At 36.6% G+C, this 20,562-nt stretch overlaps 2 protein-coding genes across 9 annotated transcripts; one reads left to right on the top strand and one right to left on the bottom strand.

The window, feature by feature from the left end:
* The first annotated feature begins 21 nt into the window (after nt 1-21).
* Nucleotides 22-8,650, top strand: LOC132165849 (uncharacterized). 8 transcript variants are annotated; one of them, XM_088511949.1, is made up of 14 exons: nt 26-164; nt 251-398; nt 883-1,001; nt 1,126-1,234; nt 1,856-2,001; nt 3,281-3,433; nt 3,506-3,613; nt 3,992-4,103; nt 5,329-5,472; nt 5,616-5,653; nt 5,735-5,827; nt 6,896-6,979; nt 7,053-7,202; nt 8,206-8,650. In XM_088511949.1, the coding sequence occupies exons 1-14, from the start codon at nt 96-98 to the stop codon at nt 8,392-8,394; spliced, it is 1,662 nt and encodes a 553-aa protein (XP_088368075.1). In that variant the 5' UTR covers nt 26-95; the 3' UTR covers nt 8,395-8,650. The 8 variants fall into 8 exon arrangements, with proteins under 8 accessions (XP_059432514.2, XP_088368074.1, XP_088368075.1 ...); XM_059576531.2 differs by lacking the exon at nt 8,206-8,650 and adding an exon at nt 7,505-7,892 and having other exon boundaries at nt 22-164; nt 5,616-5,827; XM_088511948.1 differs by having other exon boundaries at nt 25-164; nt 5,616-5,827.
* A 7,953-nt stretch (nt 8,651-16,603) lies between these two features.
* LOC132165398 (cytochrome P450 78A7) lies at nt 16,604-18,741 on the bottom strand. The gene is made up of 2 exons (XM_059575939.2): nt 17,620-18,741; nt 16,604-17,549 (listed from the first exon to the last, which is right to left on the bottom strand). Exons 1-2 carry the CDS (start codon nt 18,610-18,612, stop codon nt 16,920-16,922), a joined length of 1,623 nt encoding a protein of 540 aa, XP_059431922.2. The 5' UTR covers nt 18,613-18,741; the 3' UTR covers nt 16,604-16,919.
* Between the last annotated feature and the right edge of the window lie 1,821 nt (nt 18,742-20,562).

Here is a 20,562-nt window from a genome sequence, read left to right as displayed (position 1 = left end):
GCCAAACGACGTGGCACATGCCACGTCACCGGCGTAACCCATATCACGAATCCTCCAAATCCCTCTCGCGAAGAAGAGGAAGAAAGAAGGCAACCATGGTGACCCAGTACGGCATCAAGTTGGCCGTACACCTCATGACTAACCACTTCGGCAATGTCGTCGCTGTAATTCTCTGTCTCTCTCTGAACCTATACATATACCTTTTTCTGAGACTGCATGTTCTATATATTTGTTTCCAAATTCTATGCAGAAAGTGTGTGAGAATCTTCTTCAAAGAGGTCCCCTGACCCTCCAACTGATAGTTCAGTTAACGGAGCTCACCCCGCAACAGGTCACGAGCTCCCTCCTCATCTTGATCCAACACAACTGCGTTCAAGCTTTCTCTCTCGAGCAACAAGGTTATCTTCCCCACTCAACTCTATGCTGCGTTTTTGGTTTGATTGCCATCAAAATGTTGCTGAAAAGGAAAGGAAGTGATAGTATGGAAATTGAGGTTTAGGGTTTTTCATTGTTTCTATTTCGTATAATTTTGTCTTTTTTTTCCTCCCTCTTAAGGTAATAAATGGAAGTTCAAAATTGGGGTGTAGGGTTTTCCATTGTTTGGGTTGCAAGTAAACCAAAAGTCTTGATAAAAATGACTTTGGCTGGTCACTTTGCCCTAGTGAAGGCCTGAATATGATATAAGTTTGTATTACAAACAGTGATTTTGAGCTCCACAGAATTGGAGTTTCATGAAATTTCAATCTGGAAATGCCGGTAATTTATGCCAATAACAATTCATTGGCTAATATAATGGAAAAAATACCAAGTACAAAAGTTCCTTAGCAACCAACGAGAGAGTAAAGTAAACACAAATAATGATCTGAATAATTGTACTTGCAGGTGGTTTAGAGGATGGGCCAAAAGCTGATACCCAGTACATGGTGTTGTTTAGTAACATACTCCATCGCATGAGATTTTCCAAATTCTTGAAGATTGTTTCTGGTGAATTTGATGAAGAAGTTAGTTCTTTTAGTTTTGGTTTGATGTTTCACTAAGTTTGAAGCCAGGTCGAAATTATGTTTTTTTTTTTTTATAAGTCCAGGTCGAAATTATGTTATTGAATTATTTTCATTGTTTGTCCAGTGTAAAGAACTTCTTCACGGTTTGCTTCAGCATGGTAGGCTTACACTGAAGCAAATGGTAGAAAGAGCCAAGAATATGATTGAAAGAGAGAAGTCAAGTAAAAGAGAAGGTGAGTCCCTTGTGAATGTTTGAATTTATTTTATTCTGCCTCTATCTTAGATAAAAATATAATACATATATATACTGGGGGTATTTTTTCTTTTTCTTTTTCTTTTTATATTGTTTTTGGTGCAAGTGAAGCTGATGTTGAATCATATTTATAATATTGAACATTATGGTTGCAGTAGGTGATATAAAGAGGGCTGATCTTTGGTGCCTAAAAAGCTTCAATAAATTTATACAGTTAATCATTTTCACTACTTTATGATGAATAACACTCCATGAGCTAGCAATAAGAATCTCTTGACAACATCTAATCTTTAGGCAGTCAAGGGGCAAGGGTGCAAGGCATACAATAGCGCTTTCCTTAGGTCGTTACAACCCAAAACACAAAACAATTAAAACTATTTTCAACTTTATGTTACATGAGAACATTTTTTCAAACCAAAAACAAAAAATACCCCAAAAACACATTAACAAACATACCGGAAAGCAGTTAGAAGCACAATCAATGTGGGTGTATGGGCTTCAATCTTGTGTGTGTGTGCATGCTCGAATATGCTATTTAGATGATATATTTGTCCTGCAAATATGTTAGTTTTTTTTCACTTGATTTATAATTATTTTTCAGGAATTTGTGAAGATATTGTACAAGAAAACCTTCTTAAACTTTTGGCTGCCCGTTATGCTGAACGCTGCCCGACCCATGAAGCAGTCCTTGCTACACCAGTTACAGAAGAAACTACTGCCAAGAAGCGAGGTGCCAAGTCTGCTAAGGTAATTGTTGACTCTTGTCAAATTTACTTGCTGATGATTGTCTGTTGTACAGAATTAGGAATGACAGTTGACCATTTGTGTGTTTGCTAGTTTATATGCATATTAAATCTGTGGATTGTGCATGCTATTGCCCATTAACTATGATAACCAATTTATATTTCAAAATTACAGCTTTCTCAACAGTTGGGATGTGTTGCAGTTATACTTAAGAGTTGGTGATTGACAGTGATATTGCACATGCATAGATTAAAAAAAAAAAAATCAATTACTTGCAAAAGAATTCAAAAAAAAAAATGTCAAACACTAGTGTAACTGTGCATAATGCAGCTAACTAGATTATTTCAACCACTACCACTACACATTATTGAATTCTTAACTATAGTAGAGTGGCAGAGTTTCAGACCAAAGTTGTTTCTGCTATATAAAATTTATCCAATGCTAGGTGATTGTTCGTAAATTAAGTATTGAATAATAATTTTATCTGTACAATTGATTTCAGAGGGCAAAAAATATTGACCTACACAACATTGTAAACTTTTTTCATGCTGCTACCAGTTCCATAAATGATTTGGTTTTGGATAATGTAATGCTACATGGCAAAAGTTAAAAGTTGTCAAAGCTTGTTCACCAAGGAATTTGTTTATTTTTTTATAAATAAATCAACCTCAATAGAAAGTGTAGAGGGGCACAACCCAAGTACACAAGAAGTATATAAGAGAAACCCTCAATTAGGGAGAAAAAGAAGAACACAAGTCCAGAAATTCAATAAAACTAGAAAAACGAGAACTATTGTACGCTGCTATCCAAGCATAAAGAGATTTGAACATATTAGCTTTTAACTCTTAACACCGATCTCATGAAATTATGTGGAATCCAATATGATAGCATGAGGGGAGGATGGTGTTCCAGTGAGGCTGTTGGCCCTCTGGGGTGGGGGTGTGGAAAAATATTAGGAGGGGCTGGGTTTTTTTTTAAAAAAAATTGTCAAATATGAGGTGGGAGATTGGTCTAAGATCAATTTTTGACATGATTTGTGGTGTGTGGATCATCGATTGAAGGCAACTTTTCTAGAATTGCTTAGAGTCTATTTGGGATTGCTTTGAAAAATAGAGGTTTTTTTTTTTTTTAAGAAAAAACCTCATTTTCAAAATGCGTTTTGGGCTTTTTTAGAACAAAAACGTAAATTAAAAAAAAAAAAATTGAAAATAAAGCAATCTTGAGTATGTAATCTATCATATGGATCCTAATACAACAATCTATTCTAAATAAATGCTGACAGAGAAATGAAGAATCAGTGACAATAGAACAACGTGTTCTAGGAGCAGCAGCTCCTATGGAAGCACAAAGATTTTCAATTATAACAAATACTGGATCTAATGTCAGCAGAGAAACAAGTACGAATGCTTCCTCTAGTATGAGTGTTGGAGAAAAGGTTGGTATGAGGATTGCCATTTCAAGTTCCCAGGGTTACTCGTATGCTAATTGCTATCTTCTCATTTCATAGCGCAAGTATGACTCTTTGGAGTTAGATAGAGAACCTGCAGCTGAAGAGGAGGAAGTAGTTCTTTTTCGTCCCAATTTTGAGGAATTTATGCGTCATCTTAGGCATAAGGTTGGTACATTGTTCTCTCTCTCTCTCTCACTTGCGTAGTATTTTGCATCTTGTAAGTCCTCTTCTACATGTTCTGTTATGTCTTCAGATGAATGAAATAGTTCCTTTTCCTTTTTATCTTTGATTTATTTTTTTTATTTTTTTTTATGTCGGGGAACCTCTTCAAGGCAGGGCCCTTTGGACCCATCCCTATAAAGTAAACCCCGGTCCCATTATCTTTGATTTATCTCAATGCTTAATGGGTTTCCATTTACAATGATAAGCATATATGTTTTTTATGTGAGATGATATGTTTAAACTTCTTTTTATTGTATTACATTAGCTTCCTGGATATCATTGAAATAGTGTGGTGTACATAATTCTACCCATACATTCTAGGCTTGCATTGAGAATGTGAGAACACGCCTGGATGATGGATCTTCAATTGTCTTAAGAGCAATGCTGGAGGCAGCAAGAAGTTTAGAGAAAAAAGTGAAAACAGAAAAGCCTGGTAAACTGAACTTTTAGACAATTGCTTAATGAATTTGAATACCTATATTTATTTATCCCTTGTGCTTAGCATTATATTTCGATTATGATTGATACATAGTATGCATAGATACATACATATATGCATGTGTGTATGTCTTGTATTTGATTTTGAATGCGTCATATAGCTTTTCTTCAAATCCTAAATGGGGAGTCACTTGTAGGAATGACATAATTGTGACCTCTATTCCCCCAAGAAAGATCTAATCACTACTGGTGTTAGATTGGAGTTTTCTTGCATTTGAAGAAACAGATGGGGATCTAGTATTTTAAGTTTTTGAATCAGTAGTAGTAAATAAGAAGTTGCATGAAGACCTTTTGCTAGGTTTGCTAAATGATGCATTCCTACTGCCTAGACCTAAACTCACCTTAAACAACTTTAGCTTAGGTTGCTTTGTTCTGGTAGTCCAAGTAGTTATGAAAGTCCAAGCATTTTATGGTTGAGATCTAGGATACAATTTAGAAGAGTGGAAGTGGGAGCATGGGAACGGCATTTTTTCGAAACTTCATAGGTCCAGACTGTCACAATAATCATGTTCACACACACACACACACACACACACACACACACACACATATATATATATATATATATATATATATATAACTAACAATTAGAAAAAAAAAAACTTTCTAATTTGTATGATTTATCTTGAGCTAATAAATTGAGCCTCGCTATACAGTGCTTTCATTTTGAAATTAAGAAAAAAAAAACAGTAACTGTAGTCAAAACACAGATTGGCGAAAGATTCACCAACCTCTTCGATAGATTGTATGTCGTAGTTCTAGATTGAATGAAATGGCCTTTCAATTAGTATTTCATCATATTGATTTACCCTCGAACATCTGTGTTGTATCCAGCATTAGTTATGTGAACTTAACTTTTGTGTGTTGTAGCTAATGCGATTTCTTTCTTTCCAATTCAGCTCACTTTTTCTTGATGATGTCGCTTGTATTGAGCCAATTCAATGCTTTCTTTTTCTTCGGTGCTCATATGCATTCTTTGGTGTCTTTTTGAATGCATTTTCTAAAACGTGCTTTCTTTTCCTAGAAGTCATAGCACAAAACATGGCATAGAAAAAAATATATATATGAAAACAAGTGAAATGATTCACCAATCTTCCCTTCCCTCCTTGACATTTTCTCATGCTTACTCAGTAGCATATACTTTGTATTACATGTTTCAGTTCCCTTGTCACTGAATACCATTTTTGAAGAGGTAATGAAGAGTGAAGAAGGGCGTGGTATGACCTTAGACCGTGTCAGAGCTTCCCTTGCCCAGTTTGGTTGTTCACTCTCTGCAAGAGGGACAGATGAATCATATAGTATTGGTATCCTATTCCCTGCTTAATTTTAGCCTTTATCTCTTTGTAGTCTAAAGGTGTTGCCATATAAATGAGTTCATTCAATCTTTATCTTTAGTTGATTTTTGCATTATTTGGTTTCTATTGACGCATTCATATTTCTTCTACAGATTTGAAGAAAATTGTCGAATTAGCACAGAATGATGAGGTTTCTTTGACACTCGTTTCAAAAGATATGAAAATCCATGTTTCAGTCACTAAAAGATGTCTTACATTTTCTACACTGCAGTTGGAGTCAATTGTGTTGAAAAGATATGGAAGGGACGCTTATAGAATGTTCAGATTACTGTCAAAAACTGGTCGCCTAGTTGAGACCGATAAGGTAATTGTGAATTTATATTGATAAATTCAAAATAATCTTATGTTGGCTGTCACTCCACGTAAATTCCTATGTTGACAACATGTTATCTTATTGATGGACATGGTTACAATCTTTTCCCCTACACATTGAGATGTTGGATATGCATGATATACATGTATCGAACAATTGATAGCAGAGACTATGCCTTTAACTTATCAAAAAGTCATCTAAATCTGGTGTAGTTATGTGTATCCTCCATTCTTCTCTCTCTACTTTGCCTGAACTGGTCCTCGTACAATTTAAGAGTATAGGGCTACACTTTGATGCTCAACGTTTCACTGTAGGATGGTGCTCAATTGAATGTGGAATGCAAGTTAATTGGTTAACAAGATACATATGATAAGAATTAGGTGCAAGATGGTGCTGGCTTGAATATTAACAATTGTATAATTAGGAGATAGGAAATACAGAACACAAAGTCCATGAAATTTCTGCCTAGAGGTTGGTTGCTGCATATAAGGGTGTTTCTACCTGCATCATTGTGCCATAGGATTCTTGCAAAAGTTGAGCCATTCAAAATCTTCACTTATTAAGCTGAGTCATGTTGGACAAGACAAACTTTATCTCAAAAATGCTTCATAAAATTAAGAAATAATTTCTGGAGAAGAGTGCACAATTAAAAAAATGTGATCTTAGCATACAATGTTGATATCGTAGGAGATCTCCTACGATGTCTGCACTCTAAACTACACTTTGATGCACATTTTTCATTTTCGCCTCCATTCTGTCCAAGGCTCCCACTGCATTAGATTAAGTGCGCAATGGCAAGAAACATACCGAGATTGATTCATATTACTTGCTTAATATGATATGATCTCTGTTCCATATGTGGTGCAATTTCTGTTTTCACTCTTCACTTGAAACGATTTTTCTTTTTCCGTCATCTTTATTTTCTCCATGGCCATTGTTGGAGCAATTCCTTTCCAGAGAAACTTGTTCAGATACTTATCAAAAAAAAGAAACTTGTTCAGATAAGTCAGAAAGAATATGTTTGGTATGATATTCAGTCAAATCATTTATTTCGTGTAGATTTCAGATACCACATTTGTTGAAAAGAAGGATGCACCCAAGATTCTTTATAAGCTTTGGAAGGATGAGTACTTGCATATGGAGGTAAACGACTGTCAACAATAACGATACGCCCAAGTTCGTAGTTCTTTATGATAATGTTTAATTCTCTTTGCAGAAATTAGTTGTAGCGGGAGCTAGACAATCACAATTCTTGTTATGGAAAGTAAATAAGCCCTCGCTACAAGAACATGTACTAGATGAGATGTTCCGTGCTGCTTTAAATTTGAGTCAACGAGTGGCTTATGAGCGGGAAAAGGAAAAAGAGGTCTGTTGAATATGATTGCTAATCCTCTTGGTTGCCTTTCTTTGAATGAGTTTCTATGTATGCTATCTTTGTTTTTTGCTTGTCTAATTCTTTATGGAAGTGGTAATTTTTTTGAGCAATGGTTATAAATATCTTGAATTCAGATACTTTTGCAAATATTTGCTTATTCATTGCATGAATTGTTTATAAAACAGTTCTCATTGCGTTTTCTGTTTTAATATCTTCTCTATATCTGATTGTTTTCTATTTTCTGCTTCTGCCAAAAACAAAATTCTGCAAATAATGTGTTCTTGTGTATTCAGTTTGCAAAGAGGACAGTTCTCTGCCCAAATAATTGAAATGGCCGTACATGATACTGTGTAATTGCACCAAAACCTGACAATGAACAGTGAGAATATCGTCTTGTTGACTATAAACTAGTAGGTTGAATTTGTTCCCGACAATGAAGGATCTTTGCCTCCCAATGTTTTTAATGTTAATTGTTTCATTCGGTCCAAACAGTTTAACAACTCACTGTGTATGTACGTGTTAAAGATTCTTGCTTATTTTATATCACAGCTGGACTTAACCATTTGAGTAATGGGGTCTGTTTTTTTCCTTTTGTTGTTGCTGGATTGTTTGTCAATTCCTGTTTTTCCATCTTTTGAAAATTTTCACACTAATAAAGGTAGCGTTTGGCAAACAACATGGCTTTTCTACGGCACTATTTACAATAAAAAAAAAATTAAAAAAGAAAATTATTATTGGTATAGAAAAGTGAAAAAAAAAAAAAAAAAATGTCATTTTCATATCCCTCGTGTCTTGTTAAAACTGTTGTGTCTTTAAAATTGCTATTGAATTTGTGATAGATCGGTATTGAATTTTGATCTAATGATGATTTTAAAAGTCATATTAGTTTTGTTTTGTTTTTTTTTTTTTTCACCTTGTTGCAACAACTATTATGCTGCACCTTTATTTGATATTTGCATGTAGTGATAATTTGGTTTACAAAAATCTCTTCCAGTTTATAAACCTCCCAGTAGACAAACAAGTTATGTCACGAGAGGAAACACTTAATCGACGAAGAAGTGTCAGGAATGTCCTGGAATCATCGCTGCGGGAGCTTGACGATGCTCTCATGCTTTTCCATGATTTTGAAGAACCATCACTGCTGAAGCTTGATGATGCTCTCATGCTTTCCCACCACTCATGAATGCAAGTCCTATGGGTATATTATTGCTTACATTTCTTTTCTTTTCTATTTTATTTTTTTCAAAAAGAGATGGTATGGATGGTGGGCTGGTTTTCCCTCATCATATTATCATCCTTATCGTGTAATTCACTCTCTTATTTCCTTTCATTTGGACACAAAGCAAGAAGCTATAGAATTTTCTTGTAAAGTATATATCTGGGGCACCATCTTTTCCATTTTTCTTTTAGATAATGGAGTAGACATGTTTGTTTTGATAGATCCGAATGGTTTGTGGATCCATGACTTTGAACATGTTTGAGATTGCGTTAGGTAGTAAAGCTTTTAAAATCAAAAAAAGCTTCAATTTTAAGCTTTTTTTCTCAAAGTATGTTTTAGCCATTTTTAGAGTCAAAAAATTAAATAAATACTTTTGAAATTTTTTACTTAACATGTCAGCTTTTTGTTTGATAGTTTTCTAGGTATTAAAAGTACTCTTTACCCTCCTAACGCAATACCAATATAAAAGTTTTTTACATATCTTGTATTTAAAAATAAATAAATAAATATGGAGAAATTGATTTTAGCTGTTGAAACTTGAAGGCTTTATTTGAATTGTTGGATACTTGGGCTTGTTTGAGTGTGTGCTTGGCGCTCAAAAAATTCATTTGAGAAAAAAAAAAAAAAGAACGAACACGTTGGATAAAAAAAAAATTGATAACACTTTTAAGGGTTCAAAAATGGCAAAAATGCACTTTTGATAAAAGTTAAAAATGAAACTTTTGCTGAAAAGTACTTTTTGACTCAAAAACTCTATTTTTAAAACACTATTTCAAACATGCCTATAAAGTTGAAGGAAATGCTGCAAAAAGAAATCACAAATTCTTCCATTTCTCTCTTTTGTCAAATAGCGCTCAATGGCTCGAAGGAATGGAAGAAGAAAAATAGCCCTCAGTGACTTGTATTAACTCCCAAGCAGCTAAAGCAATTCTCACCGGAAAAGGATCCTCTTCATTTTCTCCATTTAGTGTATTTTGAAGGGTTAATGCACTACTATCATTAAAACTTTTGGACAAAATGCACTAAATGAAAGGAATTTGAAATAGAGATGATCTTTTTCCATTCTCAACGGCTTTTTGTTGTATTCTTATCTCCACATTTTTTTTAAAAAAAAATTTAAAATATGAGATTTTCGTATTATAAAATTTGAATTCTTTATTACATCTCACCGTCTAAACAAATTAAAAGGTTTGTGTTATCGAGGTAAGTGGATTTGACATGTTGAAAACTAAAATTAATTATCTTGGTAACATACAAACTTTTATACAATTAAATGTAACGAAGTGATCCCAAAGGGAAAGCTTAATCGGCAGTGGTTCACGCCTCATGAAGTGGAGGTCACTAGTTCGAATTCCCCCTCTCCCTTCTCCCGTGTGGACATATCAAAAAAAAAAAATGTAACGAAGAGCGGATTGCGATCCCTAGCTATAGTTGGGGAATTGCCCATCAGCTTTTTTTGAAAATCTCGGCCATTGAAACTAATCCAATGGCCTACAATCTGCCACATGTCCACTAATTAAAATATAACATTTTATTATTTAAATTTTCAAAAATAAATATAAAACAAAATAATGATAAATAAATAAATAAATTGCAATGGCAAACCACCCCCATGGGCCGGTTGGAGGTGGCCGAACCACCCTCTAGGGCCATGGGAATGGCTTCGGCCACCCCCAAATGACGGTTGGGGGTGGCTTCGGGCACCCCCAAGAGACGATTGGGTGTAGCTTCAGTAGGAGGTGGTTCGCCCACCATCAAATGATGGTTAGGGGTGGCCGAAGCCACCACCATGGGGCCATGGGATGGTCAAAATTTTTGGGTTTGGTCAAAGAGGGTGGCCGAAGCCATCCCCTAGGGCCCGTTGGGGGTGGCCGAAGCCACCCCATGGCCCCAGATGGTGGTTCGGCCACCCCCATGTCTCAGGTGGGGTGGTTGGCCATCCCAATTTTTTTTTTTTTATTTTTATTTTTTTTAATTTTAAATAATAAAATATTATATTTTAATTAGTGGACACGTGGTAGATTGTAGACCATTAGATTAGTCTCAATGGCCAAGATTTTCAAAAAAAATTGATGGATAATTCTCCTACTATTACTGGGGATCCCAATCCAACGAAGTGCGCTGATTTTAAAATCTGAGAATCTCATATTATAAAAAATTTGAGAAAATCTCTCCCTTTTTATCAAGTTGAGTTTTTTTTTTTTGTTTTATTCAAACAAAAGTTTCACGAAATAACATAAACGAAACGGGATGGGCTTTCCTAACAACAAAACTCAAACAAAAAGACAATATAGAGATTATCATAAAAATAAACAACAAACAATAGGACAAAAAGAATCGAACCTCTCTAAATTGAGTTAGTTGACAATATGATATAATGGCTTAGAAAGAAAAAAAAATGTCAATACCAATGGACAAAAAAAAAAAACAAAACAGTCGCTTTCACAAATCACAAGGATCAATTTACTATTTATTTTTTTTTGAGCAACACAATTTTACTTCTTCTAGGTTTTGGTGCCTACTTATTATTGCCTTGCCACTTGTCAGTGGGAACAGCTATGTGGGGCTGACTTTCGTGTGGCTCGGATGTTGCCCACGTCGTCTCACTTCGCTTTCACAAATTTCAGTTTTTTTTTTTTAAAGTACACAAATCAGAGTTAAACCTGGGGTCGATTCCGAAAGAAAAATGAAAAGATTCGAATTAGTGACTGCGTTGTTTGTACACCACTACAATTTTTTTTTAAAAAAAATATCTTCTTGAACCTTTGTAAGTTTTTGAAACTAATTACAAAAACACTTTAAAACATAATAACAAAAAAAAAAAAAAAATCATGGTAGAGGCGAGGGTGGACAACTGTAGCATAGGTAAAAATTTTACAAAGAGAATTTTTTTTTTTTAGCATTAAAATTTTTTAAAAGTTGATAGGGTATTTACCTCATCTCGACCCCGAAATTAAAAATTATTAATAAATAAGTTTACTCACCAAAAAAAATAATTACATATATATATATATATGGTAGCTTAGAGTGTTAAAGCACACATTAGCCTTTGAGGTTGAAGGTCCAGTAGTGTATGGTAAGCCGAATGGATATACTTGTGTGCGCAACAAAATAAATAGAGATATGCTTGAATTTAATAAAAAACTTATATTTTATTCATAAAAGTTCATATGGCAAGATTTCATTTCATCTTTTTTTTTTTTTTTTTTTTGTTTCTATTTTTTCACAAAAAATATGATGTGACATCTTATTACATTGATTTTTATGAATAAAATATAGAGTTTTTATTAGATTTTCAATTCTCAAATAAATAATATATGATGACGTGGCAAAGGGACACTCGATGACGACGATTAATGTTCAACGACGGACAACGAAACCAAGGAATAGGATCCTTTCCAATCCAATTTTGGACTAAAGAATATCTCGTTTATGGCTAGAATTTTTAAGAAGAAATTTTAGAGCTACAAATGAGACATATATCCTACTAACAAAGAATAATAATAAAGTATTATTTCATATTAAAAAAATATATAAAATAAAATAATAAGAGATGGTTGGCCACCCTATTTTGGCCGTAAGGGGTGGTCAGACCATTCCCGTTGGTCTTGGAGCCACGGGCCCACGCCAGACAGGCCAAACTAAATTTTTTATTTTTTTAGATTTGGTCCGGCCACCCCAAGGGCCATGGGGTGGCCGAAGCCACCCCCAGCCCCCAGCTGGGGTGGTTCGGCCACACCTAATGGGTTGGCCAATTACCTCTTATTTATTTATTTATTTTTTAATATAAAATAATATTTTATTATTATTATTATTATTATTATTATTTGTTAGTAAAATATATGTCTCATTTATAATTCTAAATTTTTTTTAAACAAAATCTTAATTATGAGCTAAATATTCTCTAATTTAAATTAGACCGAAAATAATCCTCTTTCGAATGTAGAGCCGTGAAAAGGTGAAAGGACATTTTTGTTTTAACTTTTTAATTTCGAATTAACCCAAAAAAAAAAACCAGCTGGCGCGAGTGAAGCGCATGACTCCGTACCCAAGAAAAAATAAAAAATATCTCCCCCTACACGTAATGGGTTGTCAGTGTACAAAGAAGGGAGCCCTATTTCGGCAGCTACGCGTGGAACACATTCCTCAACTGCGCCCCGACCGTACGATTCGACACCAAAAAGATAAAAGCAATGATGATGATGATTTGGTGAGATCTTCCCTCTTGTGGGAGATATCCCTACTGAATCTCCTCCTCCTCAAGTCCAGCTATGCCTATCTGTACTCTCCCCTCCTAACCCTATCTCTTGCGTCGCTGTTTCGCACGTCAGAGAAGAAGAAAAAAGAGCTCAGACTTCGAAAACCAACAAAACCCACGTGAAAATGGCAATTATTTACTGCACCCCATCTTTATTTTGTCATCAGTTACGTCCCTCTCATCTCATTTTTTACCCCCCATGGCAAAGTGCCAGCCTATCGGTCTGGTTACTATTTAACTTGTATTCTATATTTGGTGCTCTGTTGTTTTCGGTGCTATCACCAGTATTAACTTCTGCAAACATGCTGAAAAAGGTCGTGTATGGAGCACCGCCGTGAAAGATGATTTGTGTGCCAAACAAAAGTTGGCCCCAGTCATTCAATGTCGCATTAAACTTTCCCACCCCCCTCCCCCCCGTGTTCTATTGGTCAAGGTCGTTGGCAGTCTTGCTTTTACTCTTCCTTCCTGCACTTTCCTTTTTTCTTTTTATAAAATGTGACTTGAACGTGACTATAATAACACTAATTCTAAAAATACCTGAACTTTTTATAAGTTTTAAAGAACTTATTATTAATTTGCAGAAAATTTGTGATAAAACTAAGCAGTTCTTTATTAATGGAAATAGGATTTAGCGAGAATAATGTTCGAGAGTAAAGGAAGGAAGGAAGGACGCAATTTGGGTGACATGATGGGGCATGCGATTCGCGAGCGGTAAGAAGCCAAAAGGGTGTGATTGAGAGAGACAAGAAATGTCGGAAACCTATTTCACGCTTGTTGCTTCATTGATGCGGGAATCTGTCCCTTAACAGCTTAACCCTTTCTCCTTTTTTTTTTTGTTGGAGCTTTTTGATGTTTTAAGAGGACAGGAGGAGTAGCTCATTGGAACTTGGAATAGACATATCTTGGAATGGACATATCTTATCACGTGCCAAGCAGTAAAATCTGACTCAGCGCTGTACATGACGTGGCACTATTTAAAGCTGTGAAAAGAGCGTGAAAGCGGCATGCCCAAAACTGTGAAACTCGCTAGGTGAAGCACATGTGGCACTAGTTACATACTGTGCTTTTATTTCATAGGAATATTATACAGTATTCACTTAATTACCTTTTTTGGAAATTTAATAGATTTGTGGGGGTAATTTCACTTAATATTTCTAAATTTTTATTTGATTTGACAAATTTTTCTTAAATTTTAAAATCTCTCAATTTAATTCCTTAAATTTTTAATTGCAATTAATTTGGATCCATCCATCAGATTTTAAACCTTAAATGGTGTTTATACTCCTAACATTTTTTATAAAATTTCAACTTTACCTTTAATTTTAAAACTTTTTTTTATTTAAAAATAAAACAAAAATCAGGGATATTTTAGTTTTTTTTTTTTTTTTTTTCTAATTGTTAAATTTGACGGGGTGGTTCAAATTGGGAGCAATTAAAAGTTCAGGGGACTAAATTGAAAGATTTTAAAGTTTAGAGGGTTTGTCAAATAGAGTGAAAGTTTAGGGATCTTCAGTGAAGTTACCCCTATATTTATTATTAGATTTGTAAATTCCTGAGAGTCTTACACAAATTTAATAGTAAAAATTTACTCATTTGTTATATGGAGATGGTTAAAAGACGATTGCGATAATAAATTTTATCATTTTCCTAAAGGTTGTCGTGGACTGTCACTTGCCACATCATCGTATACCAATTACTCATCATTATTTTGCAAAAGAGAAATGTTTTGTTTTTTCATCTCACGGTTTTCCAACCACCCTTTTAGTTTTGAAAATTACTATTAGATATGTGAGTCTCATATGTGAGTTGCACATATTTGATAATAATTTTGAAAAATAAAAGGATAAGAGAAGGATTACTGAGGATGTATAGCATGTCTCTTTGCATAATTTGTTTGTGCGCGCAAGTATATCAATATGACTTCTAGAGACTTAAGCAAACATTGGACCTTCAAAGCTCAAGGGTAATGTGTATTTTAAGCCTCTATAAAATTGTTCATAAATTAGATTAATGATGAATAGTAAGTGGTGAGTGTCAAGAGTTTATATACATATTGTTAAGATTAGATTTAACTCATGTAGAATATTAGGATCATAATATATAGTCAACATGCTTCCCAACCGACGTACACAGCAGTCCACTCTATCTACACTAACTCGGTAGTAGTATGATGCCCTAAAATACCAAAACCCTAAAGAAAATTATTTATTAAAACAACCGCTTGTTTTAAATTGGTAAACACCCCCAATAATTTTAAGGAGATCTAGTCGACTAGATCTAGTTTTAAAAAATCGAGATCTAGTCATCAAATCACTCGTGAGTGCAAATTGTCCGTAGGACACAGAGAAAAAGAGGTGGCGCGATGAGACGGTGAAGGAGGCCGAAGGAGGTGGAGGAATGGGATGAAGATGAATGAAAACACTAAAATAAAATTAAAATAAAATAATTAAAAAAAAAAAACAAAATAACAAAATAAATAAATAAAGAGGAAGAAGACAGATCACATAAAGAGACTGAAGGGGGGAGGGGAGTGGGGACCAAGGTGGGAGAATGATCCATCTCTTTTCCATAGGAGAACTCCCTAAAGGCAAAAAAAAAAAGTCAAGAGAGAGAGAAAAAAACTAGAGAGAGGAGAGCTTATCTCTCTAAAATAGAGAGAGAAGAGAGAAGCTTTTAAATCACCAGTAACAGTACTACTCTTTATACGGAATTAAGATCTTATCTTATACAATTAATTATAGTGAATAAGTATTTTTGTCTTTTTCTTATTTATTACAACTAATTAGAGAAGATCGTGTTCCTTATGTAAAATTAGACTAAATAACATTCACTCCATTTCATACTATTTATCCACTACTATATTATCTATTTTAAAAAGTTAATAAATATAATTTTAAAACTTATTCCTTAATTTAATTTTAATATTCACTTTAAGGAGTGCTGCACAGGATCCCTTGGGGGAGGAGGGATGGGCTTACTTAGTAAATTAATTCATTATAGAAAATTAAACATACAGTCAGTTTATACCGACGAAACCTTTATAGTAAAGAATTGACTTGTACCCAACAAACCACTTGTTTGTCCGACCAAACTTCTATACAGTCTCCTCTGCAACACGAACTCCTGTGGCTTAAAGGTTTAATAACTTCTGTGATTTTCAACAAGTTCTAAAAGAAATTGATAAATGATAACTGAATCATAGGTATGTGAAAAGTCCCTCTTAGGTCGCTAAGTATTTGCCTTCCCGTCTATAAAAAATCATGTTCTCTAATGTTTATATAGATCCTAAGAAAACACTGTTTCAATGCAATTAAAACCTGGAAAAGTAATTTTTGAAGCTTGCATTCAAACAAGTAAAAGCTCGTTCGGACTTTGCTAGGGTTCTACGGATTTCTCCTTGGCAGTGTTCAAACGTGATCCAACTAAGCTTCCAATCGAGCTTTTTCGACCAACTATTATCTTCACCTCGTTCGGATGCCCTCTATTAGAACCGAGCTTACTATTATCTTCACCTCGTTCGGATGCTCTCTATTAGAACCCTCTAATTAGAACCGAGCTTTACTATTATCTTCACCTCGTTCGGATGCCCTCTATTAGAACCGAGCTTCTCGAGAGTACACTTGAGCTTCAATTTTTCTTTAGTAAAATATTCTCATTTAGACTGGTTCGAATTAACAAAGTAAGCCTATTACCAAATTGTTTTGAATATGAAATTAAACTAGAAAAATATATAGCTTGATCTAAACCTTAAAAGTACCACGTGGGATCAAACAAAAAGATACATAACGGTTTCACTTGTTTTTAATTGTTTAATAATTAAATAAAACCATAACGTCTAGATCAGTCCCAACTATATTCCATGCTTGGGAGAAATGCAGTCTGCATGAAAATATATATAGTATCATCTACTTTGCATGAAATAATAAAATATAATTAATTATCCGAGTCAGCAAAATCAAGTTTAGAGACTTAACCATAGTAGTCCATTACGATCGAGTAGTTGCAAAAGGTTACAGAAAATGCAGGGCTCCTAACAAACCATACCAAAATTGGAGCCCCTGATCTTCCCAGGATAGGATAATATATATAGCCGTTATACCCCAAACTTTTTGAATCCTTAATCCATCCTAAAAACAGACCAAACAGATAAAACTAGTAATTAATTAATAATCAAAAGCCAGTATTGTAGTAAATATACAGCTACCTAGCTTCCCCACCCCACCATCAAACCCTAAAGACCAGTAGTACTCCTCCTTTCCACGGCAACACCATGCAGAGGATGCTTCATCTCACACGACAGCTTCAGAACCTCGTCCAGATCCACCGGGTGACCCGAGTCTTCAACCCAGGTGAAACGGTGCACCAACTCTGCGACCCAGAGGGTCACCGTCACGAGCCCTAGGTTCTTGCCGGGGCAAACCCTACGCCCGGCCCCGAACGGTGCAAGCCTCAGATCACCGCCCCTCACGTCCACGTCGGCACCGCCCTCGCTCTCCAGGAACCTCTCCGGCCTGAACTCCAGCGGGTCCTCCCACACGTGCGGGTCGTGCGTGATGGCCCACATGTTCACCATCGCGGTTGTGTTGGCGGGGATCAGCATCCCGTTGCTAAGCTGGACATCCGAGGTGGACAAGCGGGCCCAGGAGAGAAGTGGGCCGGGCGGGTGGACCCGGAGAGTCTCTTTGACCACGGCCTGCAAGTAGGGTAGTGTTGCCACGTCGACGTCCGTGACTGCTCTATTTCCCACCACGCTGTCGATCTCCCTCTGAAGCTTTTCTTGGGCCCCTGGGTGCAATACCAACTCGGCCATCACCCACTCGGTCAACAGAGCGGTGGTGTCAGTGCCTCTGAATATCATTTCCTGCAAGGAGAGTTGACTCAGAAACCACTAATACCCCTAAGAGAATTAAGAAAAAGGTTGCGTTACGTACCCATAAGACAGCAACCATGTCATCTTCTCGAAGCTTCTCCTCGCCTTCCAAAGAGAGCAAAACATCAACGAAATCAGCATTATCAGAGAGGTTTTTTGACTCGGTGAGTCGGTGTTCCTCGATGATGCCCCGGACGAGTTTTCTGACTCGGGGGACGAGTTTGGAGCAACGTTCGTTTATATGAAATGGGTCGTAGAAATAAGTCAGCCATGGAAGATAATCAGACCAGTTGAAGGCGCCCAAGAGCTCAAACCCTTCTTTCACCATTTCTTTCAGATCATCCAACTCCTTGCTATCATGCGCCGGGTCGTACCTTTTGCCGAAAACGCTCCCCATGATGTTGTTCAAAGAGGCAGCCTGGAGGTGCTTTCGCAGAGACACCGTGCCGTTGAGTTGCTGTTCGGTTGCTATGTTGCGCAGCATGGCGGCGCATTCTAGCTGGCGGCTGGGTTCGTGTGCTACAACGCGCCGGGGCGCGAAGAGGTGGGACGAAGCTATCCTTCTCAAAAGCCGCCAGTAGGTTCCGTTGGGAGCGAAACCGATGGCTCGGCTGAACATGAGGCTCTTAGCCGACTGCTTGATGGGGCGGTCAGCGAAGTGCGGGGAGGTCAAGATTTCTCGTGCAGTGGTGGGGTGTGAGGCTACAACCACAGGGGTGGAGCCGAGGCTGAAAGCCATGAGCGGGATGTTAGCTCGAGTACTCCAAGCCATGGCAGCCAAGGAGCGGTGAGCCAAGCCACGGCTCAGCGTGAATAGGCTCCCGAAGATGGGAAGACCCCGAGGCCCGGGGATGGAAACACGACCCCTTTGGTTCCTGGCGTTTTTCCATGCAATACCCCCAACCGCAAAGGCCCATGTGAGAAGCGCGAGGGACAGAAACGCCATAAAGACTGCAAACAAAACATAGCCATCCAGAAGGATTTTGGACCCAAGAAAAGCTGGTAGTGTGAACACCCACAAGCTTGTGTCCTTTGTGTCCAAAGCCGACACCATTTTTCTTGAAGAAAAATGATAAAACACTTAGAGAGAAGAAATTGGAAGGATGGAAGAGAGTAAAGGCAGGCTGCAGAATTTGTGCTTGTGGTATTGGTGGAGAGTAAGTAGCTAGAGATACTCTATATATAATGAAAGGAGGTCGTCTAGCGTGATATTTTTAACTCCCAATTTGGAATTCTGCTGAAAATAAAGAAAATAAAATTACTTTCTAATAAATTTTGTGAAAAAAAAAACGTATAAGTTGCTTGACTTGACCCAAAGTAAATGAGGTTGTAATTAGTTAAAAGGGGAGAGTAAAAATGATGTGACAAAAAGAAAAAAGAAAATGAAAATGGAATGAGAGGAGGGGGATGGTTGAAAGTTTCACGTGGGCTGGGGGAAAGTCGGCATGAGAGATAGAGAGAGAGAAAGAGAGGTGTATGTGGTGGGGGTGATCCGAAATGCGTTATCGTTATTTTGCATTGAATAGCGCATGCTATGTTTAATGATGCGCCTGAGGCCAATCTGACCCTTCATTTTCATCATCAATAACGGCGACCGGAATAAAAATTTTATAGAGAAGAGGTGCGCGAAAACGCTTGCTCATCAAGTAACGCATCGAGAGTCGTGGTGGTCGGAATTGAATGCCGCAACAGGTAGAGAGAGAAACCTGCGAGAGAGAGAAACCTGAAAGATCAAAATTCAGAGATTGCGCTCTAATAATTTCTTTATTAATTATTAATTACTACATATTATAATTATCGTTAATTCTCTATCATTGTCCATAAATAAAGGATTTTATTTAAAGGTTAAATACCTCAAACTCCCTTAGAGTTTAGCAACTTTATTTTTTCTCTTTTGGAGTTTTACTTTTATTACAGGACCCTCCTGGGATTTTGATAAAGACCAATTTAGTCCATCCGTTAGTTGACCGTTAAGATTGACACGTGGACCAATCAGATGTTGACACGTGACACTTATTTAATTTTTTTTTTTTTTTTTAAAAAAAAAAGAAAAAACTGGGGGTGGCCGAGCCACCCCCTTGGCCATTTGGGGGTGGCTCTTTGGCCATGGGGGTGGCTTGGCCACCCCCATCTGGCCGGTTCGGCCACCCCTTGGGCACCAGGGGGTGGCCAGGGAGCCACCCACCATTGGGGGTGGTTTCGGCCACCCCCAAGGCTCCATGGGGGTGGCTGAGCCACCCCCAGTGGGTTCTGGGGGTGGTTTCGGCCACCCCCTTGGAGCCCAATTGGGGGTGGTTTCGGCCACCCCCAGTTTTTTCCTTTTCTTTTTTTTTTTTTGTTAATTTTTTTTTTTAAAAAAAAAAATTAAATAGGTGTCACGTGTCAACATCTGATTGGTCCACGTGTCAATTTTAACGGTCAACTAACGGATGGACTAAATTGGTCCTTTATTAAAACCCCAGGGAGATTCTGTGATAAAAGTGAAACCCCAAGAGAAAAAAAATAAAGTTGCTAAATCCTAAGGAGGTTTAAGGTATTTAACCCTTTATTTAATTAATTAGTTATTCTAGAAAATTCAGATAACCTGAAATGGACGAAAAGTGAAGCTGCACAATACATGTTGTGAACCCGCATAAAAGTGATTGGGGCTTAAAGGAGAGAAGGTAGTACCGAAGTACCACTCATTTCTGCTTGGAAAAGTGTCTCAACAAAGCTGTCAAGATGTTCCACGTGTATGTACTACTGTCTATTTTGAGCTTTTATACATATAATATATGTATGTATATATATATATATATATAGAGGGAGATATTCTTTCCGCACTTTGCTTTGTGTTGATGCACTTGACAACACATCACCAAGCTTATTCCAATATTCAAACCCATCGTGATTCTCATCTTGAACCAAGTAGGAAGATAAGAACCACGGGTGTGTTTGGTAAATTTTGAAAAAATTTCAATTTAGATTCATTAAGTATTACATATTTTGCGAAGACCCTTTTAAA

The sequence above is a fragment of the Corylus avellana genome, chromosome 11 (assembly GCF_965113065.1).
Source record: "Corylus avellana chromosome 11, dhCorAvel1.hap1.2, whole genome shotgun sequence".
Taxonomy (NCBI): Eukaryota; Viridiplantae; Streptophyta; class Magnoliopsida; order Fagales; family Betulaceae; genus Corylus; species Corylus avellana.
This window is presented reverse-complemented; position numbering and strand designations above follow the sequence as displayed.